The sequence below is a fragment of the Cervus elaphus genome, chromosome 20 (genome assembly GCF_910594005.1).
Source record: "Cervus elaphus chromosome 20, mCerEla1.1, whole genome shotgun sequence".
In the NCBI taxonomy this organism is placed as follows: domain Eukaryota; kingdom Metazoa; phylum Chordata; class Mammalia; order Artiodactyla; family Cervidae; genus Cervus; species Cervus elaphus.
This window is the reverse complement of record NC_057834.1, coordinates 31,251,010-31,275,447: the sequence shown is the minus strand read 5'-3', so window position 1 is coordinate 31,275,447 and position 24,438 is coordinate 31,251,010. Positions and strand designations below refer to the sequence as shown.

Genomic DNA, 24,438 nt, shown 5'->3' with positions numbered 1-24,438 from the left:
GAGCCCAGCTGTGGCCCCAGAGGACGAGGAGAATTTGTTTCCTAATTTCTACATTTTCTGTGAATTTGGAGTGGGACTAAGCCAGATTCATTCTGGGAAGCCCTGAATCTTCTGGGAGGGAACTCTCTAGATGAAAGAGGGTGGAAGGGGAGGAGCCAATGATAAAACAACACTTCTTTTCACTTCCTCTTTTGGACTCCAGAATTTGCCCTCTGGGTGGAATCTATCAAGCCTCGAGAGAAGCCAGTGCCTGCCATGCTGGGCTGTCAGAGCAACCTGCTCGCCTTAGGAGGTGATGGGATTCCTAGCCTTCCCTGCTGCCAGGAGGAACCGAGCTCACTGCACGCCCTGGCATCCTTGGGACCATATGCTACTGTGGACAGCTCTGCTCTTCCTGGGTGAGTTGGGGTCCCAGCAGGGACAGCAGAGCAGGACCATGGGCAGGTGTGCTTTTCTAAGTCACCTGCTGCCACCTGGGTTGTTGCAGAAATAGGCGGTATCACTGGTTGCAGCTAGGTGGGGTGAACACTGCTGGGCACTGCTTTCTCTGCACCACTAACCTCTCTACCGCCAGAGGTGAGGATGAGGGCTGCAGTGAGAAGTACATCAGGAAAGTCAGGAGGGTGAAGGCAGGCTGATGAAAATCACATTCTGACAACCTTGCTGGCTTTGGGAAATTATGAAATTGACAGAAGTAGGGTTTTTTAAAACATTTTGCCCAATAACACTGGGCACCAAGGTCCCTGGTAATCTGCCACCTCCCACAGCTAAGCCAGCTCTGAGGAATGTCCAGCGACCTAGACTTGAAGGACTAATAATGGCCAAGGTGTTTACCTTCCTTAGAAATGTGTGTTTCACTGGGACCAAATCTTAGGCAAGAGGGTTGATGCTGTCTTAAGCAATAAAAGGTGTGAGGAAGCAATAAAAATTGCATTGGGGAGCAGAGGCCATTCTCTGTGCCTACCACTTTAGGCAGCAGGACCTATTCTCTTTATGTGAAAGGAGAGTCCCCCGGGGAAAAGCGCCTGAGGGTCTGGGTTATTCAGGGATGGAGACCAGAGAATATGTTAGCCAGGCAACTCTAGCATCATCAGTTGTGGGACCAGAGACATCATGAATGCCTCCTTGCACTGCAAGCGTGAAGAGAGGAAAAGATCAGTATCACTACCTAGAGAATCAGAGCAAATTTACTCAAGTGTCAGAATTGCAGTTTAGTGTGTTTCTGAATATGGTGACAGTAAATTTATGAAGATATCAGTCTGGCCCCTTTGTGGTAATTTTGTTAATGCAGCTGAACAAGTTAAGGCATGAACAACACAGGTGACCGAAATGCAGACATTATGTTAAAGGACCACAAGAGACTCACAAGAGAGTTAAGGGGCTTTGCAAGTGAGAAGGTAACAGGCAGGAAGGCTGGGGCCCCAAATGGAGGAAATAGGCTGTAAGGGTTAGACATTTTTTTCTCTCTCTCTTAAACAGCAGGAGGAAACTACAAGTGTCAGATTTTATTCCCCTTCTCTACACAAAATTAAAAGGTTTCCCTTAAAATTCTGTGTTGCCATGACAACACCTGGTTCCACCTAAACTTAACTTTTCTCAAACCTTGAGCTAACCAATGCTATGGAAATGTTTATCTTAAGCTATGTTAATGAACTATGTATTTACCTTAGACTCTTTCTTCAAGTCGGTTTTACCTAACACGCAGAACCCACAGGAGCTCAACAGACCAGTATGTTTTACCAATGGAAATGTTCTCTTAAGCTATGTTAATGAGACTATGTATTTGTTTGGAAATCTGTCTTTCTTCAAGATTCATGTCAATCGTTTTATGGCCTGGGACGATTCACCTTGTGCCAATGTTACCTCAAAATGTATGTTGTGGATAAGGGGCCTGGTACCACTCTCTGAGTTTTGAGACATTCCCTTCCTCTAATTAGCAACCTGCTGATAGGAATATAACTTCTTGCTCAAAACTAGCAAGGTGGCACTTTTTCTGCCCCCTTCTGATGTCTATATCCAAAGACCAGTCTGAGTGGCCTTCTCTATCTCTTTTATACTTTAATAAAACTTTATTACACAAAAGCTCTGAGCAATCATGCCTTGTCACTGACCTGGATTGAATTCCTCTCCTCCAGAGGCCAAGAGTCCTGGCATCTTTCATGGCTCAGCAACAACCTTTCACAATGTGATTATTTGTAATGATAAATCATCATATGCAAACACCAGGCTGATCTTTGCTTTCTCTCTCACAGCTCCTGTTGCTGGGAAACCTGGTAAGTGCTCCCCCACATCCCCTCTGTCCCCCAGCCACCCTCTCTCTCTGCTGCCTGCACCCTGTCTGGAGGAACTCTGGATGCACCAGCAACCCAGGACCGAGGTAGAGCCAGGAAAGAGGAATTGCACCCACAAGGAGCCCTGCGCCCTTCTCCTTCCTGCTTCCCACCCTCCCACTGAAGCCACCAGCGGTGGGCAGCCAAGGGACACAGATGCCTCGGCCCTCCTGCTTCTGTCCGAGACCTCACAGATTCTGTCACAGAAAATAACTGTCCTCTGTCTCAATTGCTTCCTCTTTCCAAACTAAACCACGAGCCCAGGCCATGCAGAATCACATGATCTGCTTGGGTTATCCCCATGGGTTGATAAATTGTCCATTTTTCATGTATCTGAAGGCTTCAGGGCCTCTTCCCTTGGACAGAAAGAGGAGGCGGTATTACTGGCTGCAGCTGGGTGGGGTGAACACTGCTGGGCACTGCTTTCTCAGCACCACTAGCCTCTCCACCACCCAGGACTGGTAGGGGGTGGGGCTCTCCCTGGTCACTGAATCCAGGGCTCCCCAGACTGGTCTTCCAGTCTGTCTCACTCTTTCTTATTCTTCTGAGGCCATAGAGACCCCTCTGTTCTTGGGTGTCAGGACAGGTCTGTTCTAAAGGACAAAGAATGAAACAGGTCAGACGAGAAATGTGACCTCTGACTCTCAGCCTGGCACCTCCACCAGATGGCCCCCTTGTCTTCATCCAGCTGGGAAGACAGTTTATCCACTAGTGTCCAAATGCCTCAGTTTATGAGGGTGGGGGAGTGATTCCCCAAAGGATGTATGCGTAGTGTGTGTATGTGCATGTCTGTGAGTGTGAGTTTGAGAGAGAAAGAGAAATAGGGACAAAGAAACTGGGTAGAGCTCCTTGGGTGAGGTGTGTTTGTGTTTCTAGACTGTTTACTTGCCCCCTTCTCCCATTTCCCTACCCCACACCTTCTCCTCTGAGGAGGAGCCAAGCTCCCTGAGAGAATCTGGGTTCCTGGGGGCCCCTGTGTGGCCACATGAGTTGGAGGAATTGCCTTCAGTTGCAGAACTGTTCTGGGTTGGGTTCTTCTCTTGATCTCCCCAGCATGGCCTCAGTTTTCCATCATCTGAGATCTGGGGTCTGCTTAGGCCCTTGGGGTCCCTTTTCCTCACGCTGCCTCCTCTCTCTGCCCCTCAGCAGATCTCCCAAAAGCTGTGGTGAGCATCCAGCCTGCGTGGATCAATGTGCTCAGGGAGGATCGTGTGACGCTGGTGTGCCAGGGGACCAGCTTCTATGACGGCAACCTCACCATGTGGTTCCATAACGGGAGCTCCATCCACACCCAGAACCAGCCCAGCTACAGCTTTCAGGCCGGCAGCAATGACAGTGGATCCTACAGGTGCCAGAGGGAGCAGACCAGCCTCAGCGACCCTGTGCATCTGGATGTGATTTCCGGTCAGTGGAGGAAGGCCCTGGAGAATCTGGGAGAACAAGGGGAGATGGAATCTGCTTACATGGCAGAGGTTTTTAGGAAAGGGCAGTTGCCTACTTACTGGAAAGCATGGCTGTGAGTTGTTTGAAGTGGTTTTGGCCCACCCATTTCCCTTTTCAACCCACCTCCTTGGCTTAGTGTGAGTGGTGAGGTGGAAGTTCCTAAGAGATTTCTCAGAATATGCTGGGCTCCTTTATCTTGGTGCTGATTGAGCAAGAAGGTGACAAGGCCACCAACAGGCATCTGGGTGTGAGAGAAGCAGAAGAAAATCTCTAATTCATAGAAATCTTTCCATTTTTATGGCAGAGTCAAATGCACAGGGAATTACTAGCCATCTAAACATGATGATTTCATTTACCTTTGAGCCTCAGTTTCCTCACCTGCTAGTGGAGATACCACTGCCTCCCACACGAGGTTCTGGTGAGAACCAGCATTTCTCTAATCCCTGCCCTCTCTCTGTGCAACTGAGGTGAGACTCGTGTCTTTTAAATTTTTATTTATTTATTTATCTATGGTTGCTGTGTGTCTTTGCTGCTGCTTGTGGGCTGCTCTCTACTTGAGGTGCATGGGCTTCTTATTAAGGTGGCTTCCATAAATACAGCTTGGTTGGCATCATGATTTGCTGAAGGGTCTAAGTGTGGTTGACTGGCACATGTGTGACTGTTGTCATTTTTTCTTATCTCCCTTCTCCCTTCCAATGTATCTGTTGTTTCCTACCCTTTCTTTCCAATTTCAACTCTGCTCTGTCCTACAGCTTCAGGAAAAAGCTTGGTGTGGGCTGAGATCAGGATTAGAAGTAGCTACCTAAGCCTCTATTCCCTACACAACAAAGAAATGAAATATTTTTCCTCAGTAAAAGAATGAAAATTGGGGGGAAAGATACACAGCCGGCTAATGGCCCACCCATGTCACTGCTGGCTTGAGATGAAGTCCCCGCTTAAGTGAAATTCCACATTTACTAACAAGCACTAAGTAAGCTAATATTTGTTGGATGCCCATGGCTTTCCCCAAAGACACAGGTCTCTTCTGTGTCCCCCTCACATGCTGTGTCCTCTCTCAGACTGGCTTCTCCCTTTCCTCCCGGGTCCCCTGTATCCTCCTGCAGAGGACTCTTGGGGCCAGATAGGGCTGCAGCTGGCATCTCCCAGGACAGGAACGAGAAGACAAGCCTATCTGAACACCTACTGTGTGCCAGCAACTACTGTAGACAGTACAGCTAATGGTATTATTGTGACTAGTTCTGCATACGAGGAAACTAAGGCCCAGAAGAATTCATTATTTACCCAGGATCACAGGGTGCATACATGAAGGAGCCAGAATTAGAGACCAGGGGTGTGCGATTCCACATTTAAACTTCCCTCCACACATACTGGCCCCTGGATGGTCTGGGTCTCAGATCTGAATCAAGACCTTCTGGGTCCTGCGGTCCCTTTGTGTCTTTCAGACTGGCTGCTGCTCCAGACCCCCAGCCTCGTGTTCCAGGAAGGGGAGCCCATTCTGCTGAGGTGCCACAGCTGGAGAAACCACCCTCTGAATAAGATCACGTTCTACCAGGATGGGAAATCCAAGATATTTTCCTATCAGCGTTCCAACTTCTCTATCCCACGTGCCAACTTCAGTCACAGTGGCAAGTACCACTGCACAGCGTTTATCGGGAAGACGCCACACTCGTCACAGCCAGTGAACATCACTGTCCAAGATGGGAATGAAGGTTGTTCAAGGAGATGCACACCTTGGAAAGATGGGTAGTGAGGGGATTACTAATCTTTTCTGGACTCCAGAATGTTTGTTTTCCTGGGAGCGCCTGTTTGACATAAACAGGAACCCTGAAAGTCCTAGTTTGACCTGATGGTTATGTGAATGTGAAGCTCTGTTCCAGGTCATTTCTCAGGGATTATAGAAATGCGTGTCATTCATTTGGTGTTTTAACTCTCAGGGGACAAAGTCCACCTTTTCATCCTCCATATCCAACTATCAGACATTGCCACTCTCCCTCTTTTGCATCTCATTCAAACTAGTTTATCATATGTCTCTCTTGGAGTCTAATGCTTGCTGTGTTTTCCTACTGAACCTCTCAGCCTAGGATCAAATCTTAGCTTGCTGCAGCCATGTTGGCATGAGAATCTCTCTCTACACAGAAAGAACTAGACTTCTGCCTGTTCTTGAGAAATTGTACATTGTGGAATTCATATTATGTCCTTTCAGATGGTATCACAAATTTATGCCAGCCTAATGTTCATTAGTGAGTACCCAGTCCTGGGTTCAGAGGAGGTAGTGAGTGAAGATGTGTTGATGTCATCCGTGTATTCCCGAGTTCAGTGTTCCCCAAAGGATGTTCCCCAATCACATAACTCTTTGAGAACCCTTTCAGAATGAAGGGTTCTGTGGTCACATTAATGCAGAACACACTATGTATTCTTTTCCTCTCCTTTTATATTCATAATGCACACCAAAGGCTTCAAGAAGCCCTGTCTCAAAGAAAACTTTTAAATTAAGTCTAGTAAGGCATTTGCTAAACTCAGGTAGCCACATAACCCTTCTTCCTCTATAATTTCTCTTAATGTCCTGCAGAACAGATGTGTTGGAGGTCATCCTTTGGGAAATGCCGATGGGAAGGCAGAGAGATGAAGCGACCCACTGCAGACTTCCTGGGGTAGCTGTCTGCTCCTGGCCTTGGCTTGGGTTGCCTTGCAGACTCCTCACTAGGGACATGAGTGTTTATTCCAAATTTCTGTCTTAACAACTGTCATTTTTCCCATTCCTCTGCCTCTCCGATTAGGTCCAGCAATTCCACTCATCTCTTCACCTTGGCATCAAATCACTTTCTGCCTGGTGATGGGGCTCCTTTTTGCAGTGGATACAGGCCTGTATTTTTCAGTGCAGAGAGACCTTCAAAGCTCCATGGGAGACCGGAGGAATTAAAAAGTCCGATGGAGCCAAGACCCTCAGGACAAATGACCCCTCATTCCATGGTGTAACAGCAGTGGTGGCAGCGCTCTTCAGTCCAGAACTTTCCTCTTCCCTGGCCTCTCCTTGGCAACAACCTGGGCTAAGGAGCCTCCAGGGAAAGAAAAGACCTGTTATCTCCAGATCAAGTAGAAGGTAACAGGCCCTGCCTTCACTGATTTCCCAAAGGCTAAGGCACAGTCCCAACTCACCCAGCTCTACATGGACTCACAGCAAATGTGTTCTCCCAGCTCCTCGCCAGAGGCTCCTCAAATAAATGAAACCTCAGTAAATCCTGGTGCTTCTTTCAAAGCAAATCCAACAATCTTCCCACTTCTCACAGCCTGCAGATGGGCTCATCATGGGGGCCGGGGCTGCCTGGAGGGATGGTGCAGCCCCAGGAGGAGGGGTGGATGTGGCAGCATCTTGATCCAAGCCACTATCCTCTCTTACTTGGATTACTGCAACAGCCTCCTGCGTGGTCTTCCTGCACTCAACCATGTCACCCAACAGTCTATTCTCACAACAGCCAATGTGTGTTATATCTGTCACTTCTTTTCTGGAAGCCATGTAATAGCTTCCCCCTTGCATTTAGAGTAATAGCTAAAGCCTTTGCAATGTTCTACAAGGTACTACATGATCTTGCTCCTCAATGCCTCTCTGACCTCATTTACTGCTCTGTTTTGCTTCCTTGGACACCTCAGTTTTACTTCTGCTACAGGTTTATGTTATTTACTGTTTCTGAAATGTTCTTACAGATATCAACATCAGGCTTCTTCATGGTGTTTACTCAAATATCACCTCATCAGTGAAGTCTCCTTGGTCATTCAATCTAACTTCACTCCTCTACTGTCTCCTAATCCTGCTCTCCTGCTTTATTTTCCCCATTGTTCTCATGTCCAACTGAATATGTTCATTTATTCAGTTGTTTATTGCTGTATTTTTTCCCCATGTATGTATCACCAACTGACTACTCCCTCTCTCATTAAAACATGCTCCAGAAAACAAAAAACAAAAAACAAAAAAAACATGCTCCAGGAGATCTGGGCCTTTGTCTGTTTTGTTCACTACTATATACTTAAGAGTCAAGGTCGGTGTCTGGCACATGATAAGGCCCTCAATACATATTTATGGAATGAGTCAATCCTTCAGCATTCAAAATCAGAGACTTTTTTAAAAAAGCACATCTACTCCATCTTACCAGAAGCAGAAGTCCAATTCAGTATTACTGAACACCCTATTAGATACTACCCAAAATATCCCACTAGTACATGCATTTCAGCTTTGAATGTTATCCATCTAAACTCATTTTTTACTTCCACCCATCACATCTTGTAAAGGAGTGTATCAGTTGGACCTGCTTCCCTCTAATTGAATCGACTCTCTAAGCCTGTACAGCAGCCGTGGAAAGCATACTAAAAAGAGGCGAACAACTTGGATTTGGGTTTCATTTCTACCATTTGCTAGGTGCTTTGTCTTGAAGAATTCATTTAACTACTCTATGAATTAGATTCTTCTTCTGTGAAGAAGTAAGATCTGTCTCCCTCCCCAGGGATATCATGTGAGGTTGAAGTGTAACAACATCCATGGAAGCATAATGTCTTTGGAACATAGTAGATGTTTGATAAATGCTTATGGAATCTGATGTCTTCAGAGCACACAATTTGGCTGGCACTTTCCCTTTAAATAGATAAGACTGCTTTTACTATAGTAACTGAAAAAAAAAAATAAGAAGGTCTAAGTTGGAGTAGGGACGAAATCAAAGGTAGAACTGTGGGTGAGTTACATTTCTGTGGCTAGTCACATTGGGAAAAAAATGGGGATAACCCCATTTGACTAGCTCTAGCCAGCATATTAAGCTCATATGCTGTAAAAATACAATCTTAGTGGCATAAATCATCCAAGATCTATTCCTCACTCATTTTCTGCTTTAAATGTGGAAGACTTCCTAAGGAAGCTATCTCTCATGGGACAGTTCCGGTTTATAGTATACTTTCATTTTAACACCAACTACCACACATTGCCAAGGAAGGCAAAGAGAACAGTAGCAATTAGGATAGTAATTAAACATCCTCTGTCCAAAAGTAACATATCATACATACTTAAATTTCATTAATTGAAACAAGTCGTATGACCTGACCTCAAGAGGCATGAAATTGCAATCCTTTTTTGAGGCTGGAAAGAGGAGATTCAAACATATTTTTAAGCATCATCAATATCTAGCACACTAAGGTTCCTTACTGTACTGTTTTTAAGGGTTAAAATGAATAAAGTATATATGGCACCATATGATAGACATAGCAGATCACTCCTCTTTTTATCAACAGAAGCATGATTTATTCAGGTATAGAGCAGGTACATAGTTTAGGGGGAACAGGAATCCTCTTTTGCTCCTGGATAAAATCAGAGACTTCTACAGCCAGAAAGTCTTAGAAAAGATGAAGTGCAATCTCTTCATTTTAAAACTGAGAAAGCAATGAAGGCCAGATGGTTGAAATGATTTGCTCAAGGATGTACAAGTAGTTGGTATCACAGATCTGTACATACTGTAATTGGATTGTACTGTATATTTTGTTCTACAGCTTGTTTTAGAAGCTGTAGAACTCTTGGAACTTGGAACTCTTGGGGGTAGATGTGCAGGGCTCAAATTTTGAGGCTGCTGAGGACTGGGAGAGAAAGTTGGAGCAGCTTGGACAAGGTAGTCCCTGAACTATAGGGCACAGACGCCAGGCCAGGCCACATGTTTCTTTCTCAAGTGAGCACCCTTTTTTGCAGGGCCTTGCCTAAAATATCCTGACTTTGACACACAGGCCTGGCCAGCCTAAACACTGAGAGAGAATGAATTCAAAGCTGACAGCTTCTCTCCCTCTTGGGTTATAAAATAGGTTCCTTCTTTTTGAGGATGGTTTGATTTTTTACTGCAGAAGTAGCTCATTGCACATTTCTTCAAACATTCTCTTATTTCATGGACTGATCACCTTCCCAGTACAGCTGAGCATACTAGCAGCAAACTTTGCCAGCTCTTTCTCATCACCACACTGGGAAAGGATTGGCCCAGAAACCCAGTACAGAAGTGGGACTGACATCTGCATCCTGACTTCCTCTGCCCTCTTCAAAGGCACTGAAGCACTCCAAAGGGTTCTGAGCCATATGAGGAAAAAAGACCAATTGATGGAGCAAAGGTTTTTACTTCCTCTTTTTAAAAATTAGTAGTTTCCTTTGTATCAAGTGAATAATAACATATTAAATTTGAAGCTACTGAAGTTTAACGTTAGAATGTACCATGTTTCCCCGGGTACTATGCTCTTAGTATGGTGGTGACTATCCGCATCTGTCATGCAGGAAACTAGAGTTCCTTCCTTCATGGGGAGGTTACAGAGAACATTGGCTTCTCTTTCTTCCATTTCCAACCTCGTGTTTCCAGAAGAGTCTCCTCCTTTGGGCTTTTTGGAAGTCCACACCCAAAAGAAACACCAAAAAATTCAAAATGGGATATTCTGAATTAAAGAAAGTGAGACATGGCAAAGACTCAATTTGTAAGGCCATAGGGCTGATGGGAAAAAATGTGGCTTTACAGACCCCTGAATGCATCTCCTCCCCTAGCCTCAAGGCACAGGATGCACTGCAGCCTCCAGGAATTTACTCCCCACTTGCATCCTGGGCTCCAGCTGGAAACTGTCCAGGCCTCAGAGAAAAACCGCGCATGATGGCTTTTCAACAGGCCCCTTGGGGTGATGCTCCTTGGAGACACCAGCCCAGGGAGGAGACTCAATGACGGGGACACTCTCACTACAGTTTATTGCATCCTTCTTTCCCCTGTGCTGTATTCCCTCCGAGGCTGGGTCATCCCCGGGTGTTCAAGCCGCAGCGTCAGATTCCAGCTCTTCTCAGGAATGCGACTTGGTAAGGGAAGGAAAATCAAAAGAACTCAGTCCTCAACTAACTGATTTTGTTTGTCTCAACGTTACAAATCCTAGAATAGAAAGTCTCAACATACACCCTTACCATATATAAAAGATTACTAATAAAGAACGTATAGCACAGGTAACTCTTCTCAACACTCTATAATTAACCTTTATGGGAAAAGAATCTCAAAAAAGAGTGAATACATGTAAATGTATAAGTGATTCACTTTGCTGTACAGCAGCAGAAACATTTTAAAACAACTACACTCCAATAATTTTTTTTAATGAAGATCCACTTTAGAAGTTGAATTAAAGAAGAAAAAAAAAGTTAAAATGAGGGTACCCTGAAAGAAAACAGCAGATTGCATGCATTGGCCGGGAATCGAACCCGGGCCTCCCGCGTGGCAGGCGAGAATTCTACCACTGAACCACCAATGCTACTTCCGCGAAAAGGACTTGCAGCACTGTCTCTTACCATCGTCTCTGACCCTAGGTCCAGCCCATAACAGAAATCTGGCCACCCCTCTTACTCACAATTTTGAAAACACTGCCTTTATGTTTCAAGACTAAAATGATAAAACTTTAAACCCTTGTCCTTGAGGCCATGGCTCTAATGCTTTCGGTTTTTCTCGAGCCACTGAACTCAAAACAACCCTCTTCAACCAACCAGAAGGAGAACAAGTTTTCGCCTTACCATTCTTCTGCCCCAATTGCTAGCCCTTAGAACAAGCCGGGAGAAGCTGGAACTTTCTCTACAGCTCTGAGTCCGACGCTGGTGGGGCCGCCGCTCCCCGCACGGCCCGTTCCGCTCGAACCTTCTCCCAGAGTCAGCGCAGCGCGTCCCGGGCTGAGTCAGCCGGATCGGGTGGGCCGGGTGGCTCTGGGCTCGCCGCGAAGGCGCTAGAAGTTTCGCGGCGGCGGCGGCGGGAGGAGGCGGGCCTCCCGCAACTGGATAAAAAGCTCGTGGAGCCGGAGCCGGGAAGATCCGAGCTGGGCAGGCAGGAGAGCGGCACCGCTGAGCGCACCTCCACGGCTGAGCAGCACCAACTTCCGCAGGCTCGGGCATCCGACTCCGTATCGCACTCGTCGCCGGGAGCGGGAGAAGCCACAACCATGTCCGCCGCGAGGGAGCTGGCCATAGGCATCGACCTGGGCACCACGTACTCGTGCGTGGGCGTGTTCCAGCACGGCCGGGTGGAGATCCTCGCCAACGACCAGGGCAACCGCACCACCCCCAGCTACGTGGCCTTCACAGACTCCGAGCGGCTGGTGGGCGACGCGGCCAAGAGCCAGGCGGCCCTGAACCCGCACAACACCGTGTTCGACGTCAAGCGACTGATCGGGCGCAGGTTCGCGGACCCCACTGTGCAGTCGGACGTGAAGCACTGGCCCTTCCAGGTGGTGAGCGAGGGCGGCAAGCCCAAGGTGCGCGTGTCCTACCGCGGGGAGGACAAGGCGTTCTACCCCGAGGAGATCTCGTCCATGGTGCTGAGCAAGATGAAGGAGACGGCGGAGGCGTACCTGGGCCAGCCCGTGAAGCACGCTGTGATCACGGTGCCCGCCTACTTCAACGACTCGCAGCGGCAGGCCACTAAGGATGCGGGTGCCATCGCGGGGCTCAACGTCCTGAGGATCATCAACGAGCCCACGGCAGCTGCCATCGCCTACGGCCTGGACCGGCTGGGCGCCGGGGAGCGCAACGTGCTCATTTTCGACCTGGGTGGGGGCACCTTCGACGTGTCGGTCCTCACCATCGACGCTGGTGTCTTTGAGGTGAAGGCCACGGCTGGAGACACTCACCTGGGTGGAGAGGACTTCGACAACCGGCTGGTGAACCACTTCACGGAGGAGTTCCGGCGGAAGCACGGGAAGGATTTGAGCAGGAACAAGCGGGCCCTGCGCAGGCTCCGCACGGCCTGCGAGCGCGCCAAGCGCACCCTGTCGTCCAGTACCCAGGCCACTCTGGAGATCGATTCCCTGTTTGAGGGTGTAGACTTCTACACTTCTATCACTCGAGCCCGCTTTGAAGAACTGTGCTCGGACCTCTTCCGCAGCACCCTGGAGCCGGTGGAGAAGGCCTTGCGGGATGCCAAGCTGGACAAGGCCCAGATCCATGACATTGTCTTGGTGGGTGGCTCTACCCGAATCCCCAAGGTACAGAAGCTCCTGCAGGACTTCTTCAATGGCAGGGAGCTGAACAAGAGCATCAACCCGGATGAAGCTGTGGCTTATGGGGCTGCCGTGCAGGCAGCAGTGTTGATGGGCGACACGTGTGAGAAGGTGCAGGATCTCCTGCTGCTGGATGTGGCTCCCCTGTCTCTGGGGCTAGAGACAGCTGGTGGGGTGATGACTACACTGATCCAGAGGAATGCCACTATCCCAACCAAGCAGACCCAGACTTTCACCACCTATTCAGACAACCAGCCTGGGGTCCTGATTCAGGTGTATGAGGGTGAGAGGGCCATGACCAGGGACAACAACCTGCTAGGGCGCTTTGAGCTCAGTGGCATCCCTCCTGCCCCACGAGGAGTCCCCCAGGTCGAGGTGACCTTCGACATCGACGCCAATGGCATCCTGAGTGTGACAGCCACTGACAGAAGCACAGGCAAAGCTAACAAGATCACCATCACCAATGACAAGGGCCGGCTGAGCAAAGAGGAGGTGGAGAGGATGGTTCGTGAGGCTGAGCAGTACAAGGCTGAGGATGAGGCCCAGAGAGACAGGGTGGCTGCCAAAAACGCTCTGGAGGCCTATGTCTTCCAGGTGAAGAGCTCCTTGCAAGAGGAGAGGCTTAGAGATAAGATTCCTGAAGAGGACAGGCGCAAAGTACAAGACAAGTGTCAGGATGTCCTTGCTTGGCTGGATCACAACCAGTTGGCGGAGAAAGAGGAATATGAACATCAGAAGAGGGAGCTGGAGCAGATCTGTTGCCCCATCTTCTCCAGGCTCTATGGGGGGCCTGGTGTCCCTGTGGGCAGCAGTTGTGGAGCTCAAGCCCGACATGGAGCCCCCAGTACTGGCCCTGTCATTGAGGAGGTCGACTAAATGTCCCCTCTGGACGGGTCAGCTGAGACTGTAAGGGCTGGGTTTGTGGACTTTCTAGACTGTCTACTGTGATCCTGCCTAACTTCAGGGGTGGGAGTAGAGGAGAATCTTACCCCTGACAGAGAATTTTTTTTTTTTGTCAGTATGTTTTATTACTGAGGTATTTGTCATTTGACTTATAAAAAATCTTCTCCTACATCAAACAAGCAGAAGTAATCATTATGAACATTTGTGTGGCACTTTAATATTGCTTTTACTTACATTTAATGTACTTTGTTATTTGCATGTGTGGATTTGTTATATGAAATAATAAAGCTAAATAAACTTTTAAAATTTCTTAGTTTTCATTCTATCCAATTAAGTAGATGAAGGAGCAGGGCTTTCAGAAGCAGAAATGTGTGGGTGGGTTTTGAAGGAGGGATGGGAAGAAAATTCATGAGGTTATGTGCATAATTTCTATAGGGGAAAGCAAGAGGAAGAGTTTGAGGAAGGCACATTGAAATAGTATTGAAGTGTGAGGAGAGAGAGGAGAGAATTGTGATATTGTTGTTGAAAGAGGGAGGGAGGTGGAGTTGGAAAAGCAGAGAAAGAAGAGAAACAAGTTTTGGCAAGACCCTAAAATAAAAATTCTGTGTTGGGAACTTAGTTTAGTTTGTCAGTCTTTATGTCCTAATACACGGACAAAAAGTTTATATGCTATTTATTTGCCTCTCATAATGTGACCTTATTATTGTTCTTTTAGTAAACAGACCCCAAGTCCTGGATTCTGGGGAATAGTATTTGCTAGATTAAAAGAGTAAGTCTAGTGGTGTAATTAAAGTTATTATTGATCTTATCTATGTGAGAGAAATTGCATGGTTCCATCTTCTTTCTGCTGATGAGCCCTAGGATAATGACAATGACGATGACGACAGTGGCAACTGTATAGTAAAATGGCTGTACTGGAACCAGATGGGTGTTACTTTACTCTGCAAGTTAAACTCTGAGCTTCAATTTTCCCTTCTATGTAATGGGGATGATCAAATAGTATCTCAGGATTGTTATGAGGGTACAATTAAATAAGTATGTGAGGAGTGAAGAAGAATGTTAGGCTAGGCATCTAGTATTGAGCAACAAATATTCACTATCACTAATTATTACTTATTGATTGTTGACCAGGTACTTTACACAATCTAATTTAATCATCACAGCAACATCACAGTATATTATCTGTTTTGAAAGTGAGGATCCAGAGGTTAAAAGAGGTTAAACAATGTACTCAATATCCATAGCTATTAACTCAGGGAACATGGGTAGTGGGGAGAGTTGGAATTAAGAACTATGTCCTGCCTACTTCTACATTCTGTGCACTGTTACCTCACAAACAGACCATTAAAAAAAAAAGAGTAAAAAAAGATTTTACCCCAGATGTTGTGAAATTGTACATATTATTCCTTTAGAACACAGTTGGGTACTGATCCCTGAGAGAAAAAGTATATTTTATTGTATCTTTGCATTATTCATTAAGTGAATATGCGCTTTTTTAGCAAGTGACTGAACCTGGGGAATATCCTCAGGCTCAACTTTACTGCCAGTTAAATGACATAAGATAAGTTTGTGTAAGTTAGTTCCCAATCAGCCCAAAGACTTATTTTTATCTCAGAAATGAAGGTGGCCCTTGTTAGAGGGATGCTACACTGTATTTAGCTAAGGGTGATCTCTTGCAGGTTGAGAGGAGATTTCAGTAACAACCCACCTGCTGTCTGGTTGTCATCTTTAACTGCTTCTTCCTGCACCTGGCCCAAGTCTTTTGTGACTTGGCTTCACATTGAAAGAACCTGCAAAAAAGAGATGATATCATACACATGTTCTGTATTATACTTCCCCTTTCTTGAATGTTCTTCCAACTTCCAAACATTGACCAGTGCAACCTGTTTTGTAACTTCTCAAGCAAAATGACGACACCTACAAGGTTTGGATAGTTTCCTCACATTTCAACAATCTCTCTCTCTAAATAGACACAAGTTATAAGAAGGAGAATTTCATCATGCTTAGTTGTGAAAACACTTCAGATCTCATTTGGATGGTATCTACTTTTCTACAGAGAGATTGAAACAAACTAACCACTTCAACTACTTCTGAATGACTGTTGCTGATGCTTTAGATACTTTGGGGATTGTTTCCTGTTAATGGACTTCCCTGGTGGCTTAGAGTTAAAGAATTCCCCTGCAATGAAGGAGATGCTGTTTGATCCCTGGGTTGGAGGACGGCCTGGTATTTAAATGTCATTGTATTGTGTATATATAGTTTTAGTTTGATTGCTGTAATCACAACTATGTGTGATTACAATATTAATTTGTTTCCCAAAATATTGAAACAAAATACATCCCATTATTAAAAAATCAAAACTTCCTACAACCCTTCCAATGAAAAATCAGCAGTTTTGGGAATTCCCTGGTGGTCCAGTGGTTAGGACTCTATACTTCCACTGCCTTGGCTGGGTTTCTGTCCGTAGTTCAGTTCAGTTCAGTTCAGTCACTCAGTCATGTCCAACTCTTTGCGACCCCATGAATCGCAGCACGCCAGGCCTCCCTGTCCATCACAAACTCCCGGAGTTTACTCAAACTCGTGTCTATCGAGTCGGTGATGCCATCCGCCATCTCATCCTCTGTCATCCCCTTCTCCTCCTGTCCCCAATCCCTCCCAGCATCAGGGTCTTTTCCAATGAGTCAACTCTTTGCATGAGGTGGCCAAAGTATTGAAGTTTCAGCTTCAGCATCAGTCCTTCCAATGAACACCCAGGACTTATCTCCTTCAGGATGGACTGGTTGGATCTCCTTGCAGTCCAAGGGACTCTCAAGAGTCTTCTCCAACACCACAGTTGAAAAGCATCAATTTTTCGGCGCTCAGCTTTCTTCACAGTCCAACTCTCACATCCATACATGACCACTGGAAAAACCATAGCCTTGACCAGATGGACCTTTGTTGGCAAAGTAATGTCTCTGCTTTTTAATATGCTATCTAGGTTGGTCATAACTTTTCTTCCAAGGAGTAAGCGTCTTTTAATTTCATGGCTGCAGTCACCATCTGCAGTGATTTTGGAGCCCCCAAAAATAAAGTCTGACACTGTTTCCACTGTCTCCCATCTATTTCCCATGAGGTGACGGGGTCTGTCCATAGTAGGGGCAGTTGAAATTCCACAAGCCTCGTGGTGGTGGTGGGGGCAGAACAAAAGCAATAGCAGTTCCTTGTCCCACTCCCAACTACTACTATTCCTAACAGGTAACCACTGTTTTTTTTTTATTTTTTAAGACCTTTTTATTTTGCAATAATTTGACTGACAGTTGTAAAGATACTATAGAAAGTCACTGTATATCCTTCATCCACCTTCTCTTAATGTTAAGGTCTTACATGGAGCCTTGGAGCAATTAAGCCCAAGCTCTGCAACTACTGAGCCCAACGTGCCATAACTGCCGACGCCTGCACGCTCTAGGGCCCTTGAACCACAACAACTAATGTGTCCCTGTGCTGCGGCTACTGAAGCCGGAGCACATAGATCCTCTGCTCTGCCGTGAGAAGCCCAACTAGAGAATAGCCCACTACTCTCTGCAACTACAGAAAGTCCACATGCAGCAATGCAGTCTCAGCATGGCCAAAATAAATGAATGAATGAATGAATAAAGACGTAAAGCAGTGTAAAAAGAAAAAAGAACTTTCACATTTTGGTATGTACTGGTTAGGCGTTTGGCAGAAAGAAAGTGAAAGCCATTCAGTTGTGTCCAACTCTGCGACCCCATTGACTATTACAGTCCATGAAATTCTCCAGGCCAGAATACTGGAGTGGGTAGCCTTTCCCGTCTCCAGGGGATCTTCCCAACCCAGGGATCCAACCCAGGTCTCCCGCGTTGCAGGTGGGTTCTTTACCAGCTGAGCTACCAGGGAAGCAGATTGTCCCCCAATTCGGGTTTGTCAGACTTCTTATGATTAGAGTGGGATTTGGGGGCAGTATATCACAGAGTGAAGTGCCCATCTTATTGCATTATATCAGGAGGTATGTGATACCAATGTGACTGCACTATGGTGACCTTAATCTTGATCATGTAGTTAAGGTTCAGCTTTGCTATTTTTTACCTGTCTCTGTTATGGATACACTCTTATTGTCTTTAGTTTAGATACAGTATCTATTTTAACTTTTTATCCTCTGTTCTAAGCAGTGACTGGCATATTGTAAGTGTTCAAATGATACAAAGTAAAAGGTGGCAAGGGAAAGGATATTCAAAGTTAAAGATCTACCTGCACAAAGACATCTAAATTAGATAGACCAGTGCTTTCAAACTTTAATATGCATGAGAATCATTTGAGAATCTTATAAAATGTGGATTCAATAAATCAGAGGTGCAGCCTGAGATTTGTATTTCTAATAAGCCCCTAGGTCATCTCACTCAATCCTGACAACAATTCTGTCTCCATTTTACAACAAGCAAACTAAGACTCAGAAAAGTCAAATACATTTCCCAAGGTCATAGTCTAGTAAATAACAAAGAATGTAAACTTTCACTAACCAACCTAAAGATCCTTCCATCTTCATGCTTATGAACCTCACACATTCAGCCTCTTCAGATTGACAGTTCTCTCTTCCGCAAAGGACAACATTTTTCTATAACGAGTTCTTCTCAAATGAGAAAGTGACTTTTTTAGGTCTTGAAGAAAAAGTTCTTGAAACAACTCCATGATTTTATTTTCCCTCTCTATTACTTTTCCCTGGGTTTGGTATGTTGATTTCTTTCCCTGTTTTTTGGTGGTACAGCAAGCCTATTGAATAAAAATTGGTGGTGGGAGCAGTTTGGCAAGATGGTGGGGAATCAAGAGTCCTACCAAAGCTTGACTCTAAAATCTTTAGCACAAAAAGACTCGGGTCAATTGCAAATTAAGAGATCTGGATTGAGGGCTTTTCTCCATGAAGTGAATAAGCGCTGAGAAACTGGAGTCTAAAGGAAAGGGGAAAAAAATTGTAACTAGGGATAGATCTAAATTGGAGAAGGAAATGGCAACCCACTCCAGTATTCTTGCCTGGAGAATTTCATGGACGCAGGAGCCTGGTGGGCTACAGTCTATGGGATCACAAAGAGGCGGACACGACTGAGCGACTAACACACAGCACATACATAGATCTAAATAGATTCACTTTTATATTCAAAGCGAAGCACACTCTTCATATGTAGATAGGGAGCATTAAAAAGTCTTGATAGAAAAAGCGTTGATTAAAACAAAGTGTTGATTAATCAATAGTCGTTTCTACACGAATTAAATCCTACTTGTTCACTGGAAACAAAAGGATCTTCGAAGAAAATAAGCTGATGTTGTCAGAAGTGGGATTCGAACCCACGCCTCCAGGGGAGACTGCGACCTGAACGCAGCGCCTTAGACCGCTCGGCCATCCTGACACCCGGGAAATAAACCCTCTTATTTCTTTCTAAGACTGTCAAAAAGTGCTGTAGCATGATGTTGAAAGTGAAAGTGAAGTTGCTCAGTCTTGTCCGACTCTTTGCGACCCCATGGACTGTATCCTACCAGGCTCCTCCATCCATGGGATTTTTCAGGCAAGAATAGCATGATGTTAGTTTCTCATTTTAAATAAAACTAGAACTCCCCCTGGACTTCTTCGCAAAATGGGGATAATAAAACTGTTTCTGACTCTTATTTCCTACGTCTTCACCATCCTAAACTGCAAAGATCCATTTCTCCAGTGCCCCTTCGAACGCTCCTCTCGCTCCTTCTCTCGGGAGACCTAGCCACACCAGAGTGGACTCCCTTGTCGGCTGCTCCCCCTCGGCCCCTTCGCTTCAAATCACCCTTACTGAATGCAACACCCTGTGTATCTAGTCCTGGGGCGGCGCCAAGCGGCGGGGCAGGGAGTTCGGATGACAGAAAGCGGGGGCGTGGGGAAGAAAATGCTCTGCCGAGCGAGGCATTGGCTTTCCCTCCGGGCTTCCCGCTGTTCCATCCTTCCAACTCTGGGCCCCTGGTGGTCTCTGCGTTTCAGGCCGTCGTCCTTAGTTGGCGGGGGCCGATTAAGAGGAGTAAGGACGGGGTCCATCCTCTCCTAGAAAAGGCTCTGTGTATTTTGGGGTTTCAGACACAGAACAAGTACTAAAAAACATTTGCAGATTCATAGCCTCTGTTACTCTTATATATGATTTTCGAAAAGCTTACTAAGCGGGCGTTGGTGGTATAGTGGTGAGCATAGCTGCCTTCCAAGCAGTTGACCCGGGTTCGATTCCCGGCCAACGCAAGTGTTTCCTTTTCCCTTTTCCACGCTAACTAAACAAGCTCCGTAAGGGAGAGAAGAAGAGCGTGCAATGTTTCTTACAATTTAAAGCCTGAGCGAAACTGAGAACTGAAACTAGAACTGCGGCCACGCCTCACTTTCTCCCTCTACCTCGTTCTCTGCCCAGCTACATTTTGGAGGGGTTAGAAGCCGAAGCGTTTCTTTTCTCTCTTACCTTCCCTCCTGCTTTCCATTTTAAACTTTCAACTCTTGAGAAATATTTGGGATCTTCCAGATGTCCTGTCTGAAACTGAGCTTCAGAAAGGGGCCATGGTTTTATATTTCCGAGACTGATACGGTAGCCACAAGCTGTTGGGCACTTGAAACTGGCAAATGTGTCTGAGGAACTGCATTTCAAAGTCTAGTTAATTGTCATTAATGCATTAATTAATTAAAATAAATTGATGTAAAAAGTAAACAGATACTCCATTTTCCTATTGCAGAACGTTAAAGTACGTTAGGAGCAACATGGTACGTTATGAATCCACTTGAATTTCAGTTGTGAATGTCATGAAATCTAAATATTAGTCATTTTTTTCTGATGAAAATTTAACGTCTGAGTAGAAATGTGGTATCTATAAATGTAAAATACTTACCAGCTTGAAAATTATGTAAAAGAATCTAGTTCTTATTTCGGAATTTTGAGTTAAATCACATATACCATTTAAAATATCACCTGTTTCTTCTTACTTTTTAAGGTGACTATTAGAAAGTTTAAGTTACACGTGGAGCTCCCATTATGTTTCAATTGCAACGTGACAGTCTAGATACAGTAAAGTGACAAGTTGAATAACAGCCATTTTTCAAGGACTATGGCAGTTTAGAAGTAGCTTCCTAGGGAGCAGTTTTGGCCCGGCAACTGTCGTTTTCCTCGTTAGTATAGTGGTGAGTATCCCCGCCTGTCACGCGGGAGACCGGGGTTCGATTCCCCGACGGGGAGACGGAGGAGCTACTTTTATTTTCTCCTCTCAAAACAAAGACTAAAGAACCTCAGGCTCTTTCCAAGAGTACCTCTCTTCAATGCAAATTTCTTGGATCCTGGGCAAGAGTACGAGTTGATGCGGTTATTTTGACCCCCGGTTCAGCGTTAAATGCGTTAAATCATTTAATCCTGCAATCAAGTTTCCACCTGCTCTGCAGCTAAGTGGGCCATCCCCATTGTTTTCCTGCTGCACACTTGAATCCCATCTCAGGATTCAGGCTTTGTCTTAAGCCCTGTACTCCAGATTTCCACCCTTTTTCCTTCTTATTTTCTCCTGGATCGACGATTCACTAAGCTCTCATTTGCTCCCTTCCTTCATATTGCTATTCAGTAGGGGCCAACCTACATTCTCAAGCCCATACTCTTGACACAGCCATACTATACGAAAGAATCCAATTTATGAAACCACCTCTCCTCTACAAGGGATGATGAAGAATAAACCAAGATTTTATGTCTAAACTGGTTTACAAAGAAATGAGTCACTGGTTTGACAGTCAGAAGGCCTATTGTTTGCTTCAGTTCAGTTCAATTCAGTTCAGTCGCTCAGTCTGACTCTTTGCGACCCCATGAACCGCTGCTCGCCAGGCCTCCCTGTCCATCACCAGCTCCCGGAGTTTACTCAAACTCGTGTCTATCGACTTGGTGATGCCATCCAGCCATCTCATCCTCTGTCGTCCCCTTCTCCTCCTGCCCCCAATCCCTCCCAGCATCAGGGTCTTTTCCAATGAGTCAACTCTTCGCATGAGGTGGCCAAAGTATTGGAGTTTCAGCTTCAGCATCAGTCCTTCCAATGAACATCCGGGACTTATCTCCTTTAGGATGGACTGCTTGGAGATCCTTGCAGTCCAAACGACTCTCAAGAGTCTTCTCCAACACCACAGTTCAAAAGCATCAATTTTTCAGAGCTCAGCTTTCTTTATAGTCCAACTCTCACATCCATACATGACCACTGGAAAAACCATAGCCTTGACCAGATGGACCTTTGTTGGCAAAGTAATGTCTCTTCTTTTTAATATGCTATCTAGGTTGGTCATAACTTTCCTTCCAAGGAGTAAGCATCTTTTAATTTCATGGCTGCAATCACCATCTTCAGTGATTCTGGAGCCCAAAAAAGTAAAGTCAGCCACTGTTTCCACTGTCTCCCCATCTATTTCCCATGAAGTGATGGGACCAGATGCCATGATCTTAGTTTTCTGAATGTTGAGCTTATCACTAAAAATGGTTGGCTTGTTTGCAAGTCATTTAACTTTTCTGGGCTGCAGTTTCTTTATAAAGGAGAGGAACAAAAGTTCAGTTTTTGAGACACTTTGCAAGCCTAGAGTCCTTTGAAGTAGTGCCTTGTGTGAGTACCTGGTAGATAGTATATGCTCATTTTTTCCCCAAAGGATAATATTTTTCCTGAATATAAGGGTAATATATAGTCCTTACAGAAAATATGGAAAATAAGCCACTCACAAAGAAATAAAAGGCACTCATATTTCCATCATCCAGAAAATCTCTATTAATATTTTGCTGTATATTTTATCTCTTTGGCAATTTTAATTGCAAAGTTAGAATCATACTGTACACGTTTTTAAAGCTACTTGAATGTTTACTTAAATGTGAATATTTCTATATTCATTAAGTACTAGCCTAAAAATTAGTTTAATGACTTCATTGTTATACTATATGGCTACATCATAATTTCTTTAGCAAGTCTCCTATTTTTGAGTATTTATGTCATTTCCAGTGTTTTTTCCTCCTCTGGTGGGGGCAGCTCTTGAAATCTCTGCTCAGTATTCTTTTAGACTTCCAACTGTTATTTTCACCCTCGCCTCCCTCAAATCAGTACACAGCAGGTACTAGGGTGAACCAAAATATGAAATGTGATTCATTTGCACATTGTTTTTCCCTGATGATGCTCCCTGCTCTCTGAAATTTATTCCTTCAATTTCCAGCCAGTCTGGCAGCTCTAAACTGTACCTTGATGCATGAGGTATAAGGTTGGTTTTCAGCATGATCATATGCCTGACTCTGTCTGGTTGATGAGTGCTCTCAGAATGAAGATATTACCCATTGTGGTTCCTTCTTCCAAAGCTTGAATCCTCTTTATTTTCTATCTAATTTAATTGTTCTTCAGATATTTGATAATATATGCACAAATAATGACCCTGAAGGAGGGCATGGCAACCCAGGTACTCCAGTATTCTTGCCTGGAAAATCCCATGGACAGAGGAGCTGGTGGGCTCTGGTCCATAAGGTCACAAAGAATTGCATAAAGGTTGCAAAGAAATGACAGAAGTGACTCAGCATACATGCACGTACACAAGTAGTGAAGCTTATAAAAACCAGAGGAATAATAAATATAAAATCCAAAATAAGACTCCTTACTGGGAAGAAGAAAAATAGAGGAACATTGAAGACTTCTTCTGTTTCATTCTTAAACAGGGTATTGAAACGCAAAGATTTAAAATTTACATAACTAGCATCAGGTGGTATGTATTCTTTTGCAACTAGCATTTTTTCCATTAAACATTAGTTTTATGGGATTCATTGATGTTGAAACACAGAGCTAGGAATATGTCTAGCTAGGAATATTCTGAAGATTTAAAACATTTATAAGAATATGTATTTCAAAAATTCTCTATTATTGTTTATGTATGTAGATAAATGTGTTTTTGTATCTTATAAAACTGATCTCTGGGTAATGTCAGGGCAAGTACTATGTTAAATCTTTCTATTCATCTCCAAATTAGCCAATTTTTAATAATTGTTGGCTCTATTTTATACAGTTGTCACTAGCCAAATGATGCTTCTACCTGAACCCTGGTTTAGCATAGGGGAAATGCATCAAATTCCTCCAATTCCTTTCCCCCAAAATGGATAATCATTAGGTAACTTGTCTCAATAAGTAGAAAACTTTTTCTAAAATTAGGAAAGGATAGATGTTGATACTGAATTCCCTGTCATCGTCTGTGGAGCTAGCAGCAATTGTATTAACATTTTTTCCAGCCTTTAAAATATTGTCCGAGGGTTTTATTGTATGTGTTATCTCTATCATACAAAAATCATTTATTGGAATGAGATATGCAGTTAGGTTGACCTCAGCCATTTAGGCTGGATGAGGTGACATAACGTGGTGGTTAAACACATGGGGTCTCTTGTGCTTCCCATGTTGGAATTTTGGCTCTCTGTCTCAGTTTCCTTCTCTGTCAGAGGGGATAAAGATAACAATTACAATTTTCAAATGAGTTAGTAAATGTTTAGAATGGTGCCTGGCAACACGCAAACATTAATTATTCATTTTATTACTAAAACAAATTTTAATGCCCATGGTGGGAAGATGTTTGGGTTTAAAAAAACCAAAAAAAAACCCCACCTCATCCCAAGAAAAGAAGGTAAAATATTAGCACAACACGGATAGAAAAAGAGAACAAGTGCATCTCAGTCATCCCTTAGTCCCCGATTTTTCTTACATTCCAGTGCCAGAGTGCCAGCAGAGG

At 44.8% G+C, this 24,438-nt stretch overlaps 2 protein-coding genes and 4 non-coding genes across 8 annotated transcripts; 4 read left to right on the top strand and 2 right to left on the bottom strand.

Moving 5' to 3' along the window:
* The first annotated feature begins 258 nt into the window (after window positions 1–258).
* On the top strand, window positions 259–7,010 carry LOC122676940 (low affinity immunoglobulin gamma Fc region receptor II-like). Of its 3 annotated transcripts, none has more exons than XM_043876552.1 (5): window positions 259–398; window positions 2,253–2,273; window positions 3,480–3,734; window positions 5,216–5,482; window positions 6,551–7,010. In XM_043876552.1, exons 1-5 carry the CDS (start codon window positions 296–298, stop codon window positions 6,691–6,693), a joined length of 789 nt encoding a protein of 262 aa, XP_043732487.1. In that variant the 5' UTR covers window positions 259–295; the 3' UTR covers window positions 6,694–7,010. The 3 variants fall into 3 exon arrangements, with proteins under 3 accessions (XP_043732487.1, XP_043732488.1, XP_043732486.1); XM_043876553.1 differs by having other exon boundaries at window positions 3,477–3,734; window positions 5,216–5,398; XM_043876551.1 differs by having other exon boundaries at window positions 3,477–3,734.
* Window positions 7,011–10,989: 3,979 nt separating this feature from the next.
* On the bottom strand, window positions 10,990–11,060 carry TRNAG-GCC. Its single transcript has one exon. It is a non-coding gene; the product is annotated as a tRNA-Gly (tRNA).
* A 337-nt stretch (window positions 11,061–11,397) lies between these two features.
* Window positions 11,398–14,003, top strand: HSPA6 (heat shock protein family A (Hsp70) member 6). The gene has a single exon (XM_043876541.1). It carries the CDS (start codon window positions 11,736–11,738, stop codon window positions 13,665–13,667), a length of 1,932 nt encoding a protein of 643 aa, XP_043732476.1. The 5' UTR covers window positions 11,398–11,735; the 3' UTR covers window positions 13,668–14,003.
* A 5,004-nt stretch (window positions 14,004–19,007) lies between these two features.
* On the bottom strand, window positions 19,008–19,090 carry TRNAL-CAG. Its single transcript has one exon. It is a non-coding gene; the product is annotated as a tRNA-Leu (tRNA).
* Window positions 19,091–19,866: 776 nt separating this feature from the next.
* On the top strand, window positions 19,867–19,938 carry TRNAG-UCC. The gene has a single exon. It is a non-coding gene; the product is annotated as a tRNA-Gly (tRNA).
* Window positions 19,939–20,842: 904 nt separating this feature from the next.
* TRNAD-GUC lies at window positions 20,843–20,914 on the top strand. The gene has a single exon. It is a non-coding gene; the product is annotated as a tRNA-Asp (tRNA).
* The last annotated feature ends 3,524 nt before the right edge of the window (window positions 20,915–24,438 follow it).

What these genes read in the sequence shown, in the direction of transcription:
- LOC122676940 (XM_043876551.1), top strand. Translation starts at nt 296, where the DNA reads ATGGGATTCCTAGCCTTCCCTGCTGCCAGGAGGAACCGAGCTCACTGC. An exon ending in TCCTGTTGCTGGGAAACCTG is followed by an intron (nt 2,274 to 3,476) that starts GTAAGTGCTCCC and finishes TCTGCCCCTCAG; the next exon opens with CAGATCTCCCAAAAGCTGTG. An exon ending in GCATCTGGATGTGATTTCCG is followed by an intron (nt 3,735 to 5,215) that starts GTCAGTGGAGGA and finishes TGTGTCTTTCAG; the next exon opens with ACTGGCTGCTGCTCCAGACC.
- HSPA6 (XM_043876541.1), top strand. Translation starts at nt 11,736, where the DNA reads ATGTCCGCCGCGAGGGAGCTGGCCATAGGCATCGACCTGGGCACCACG.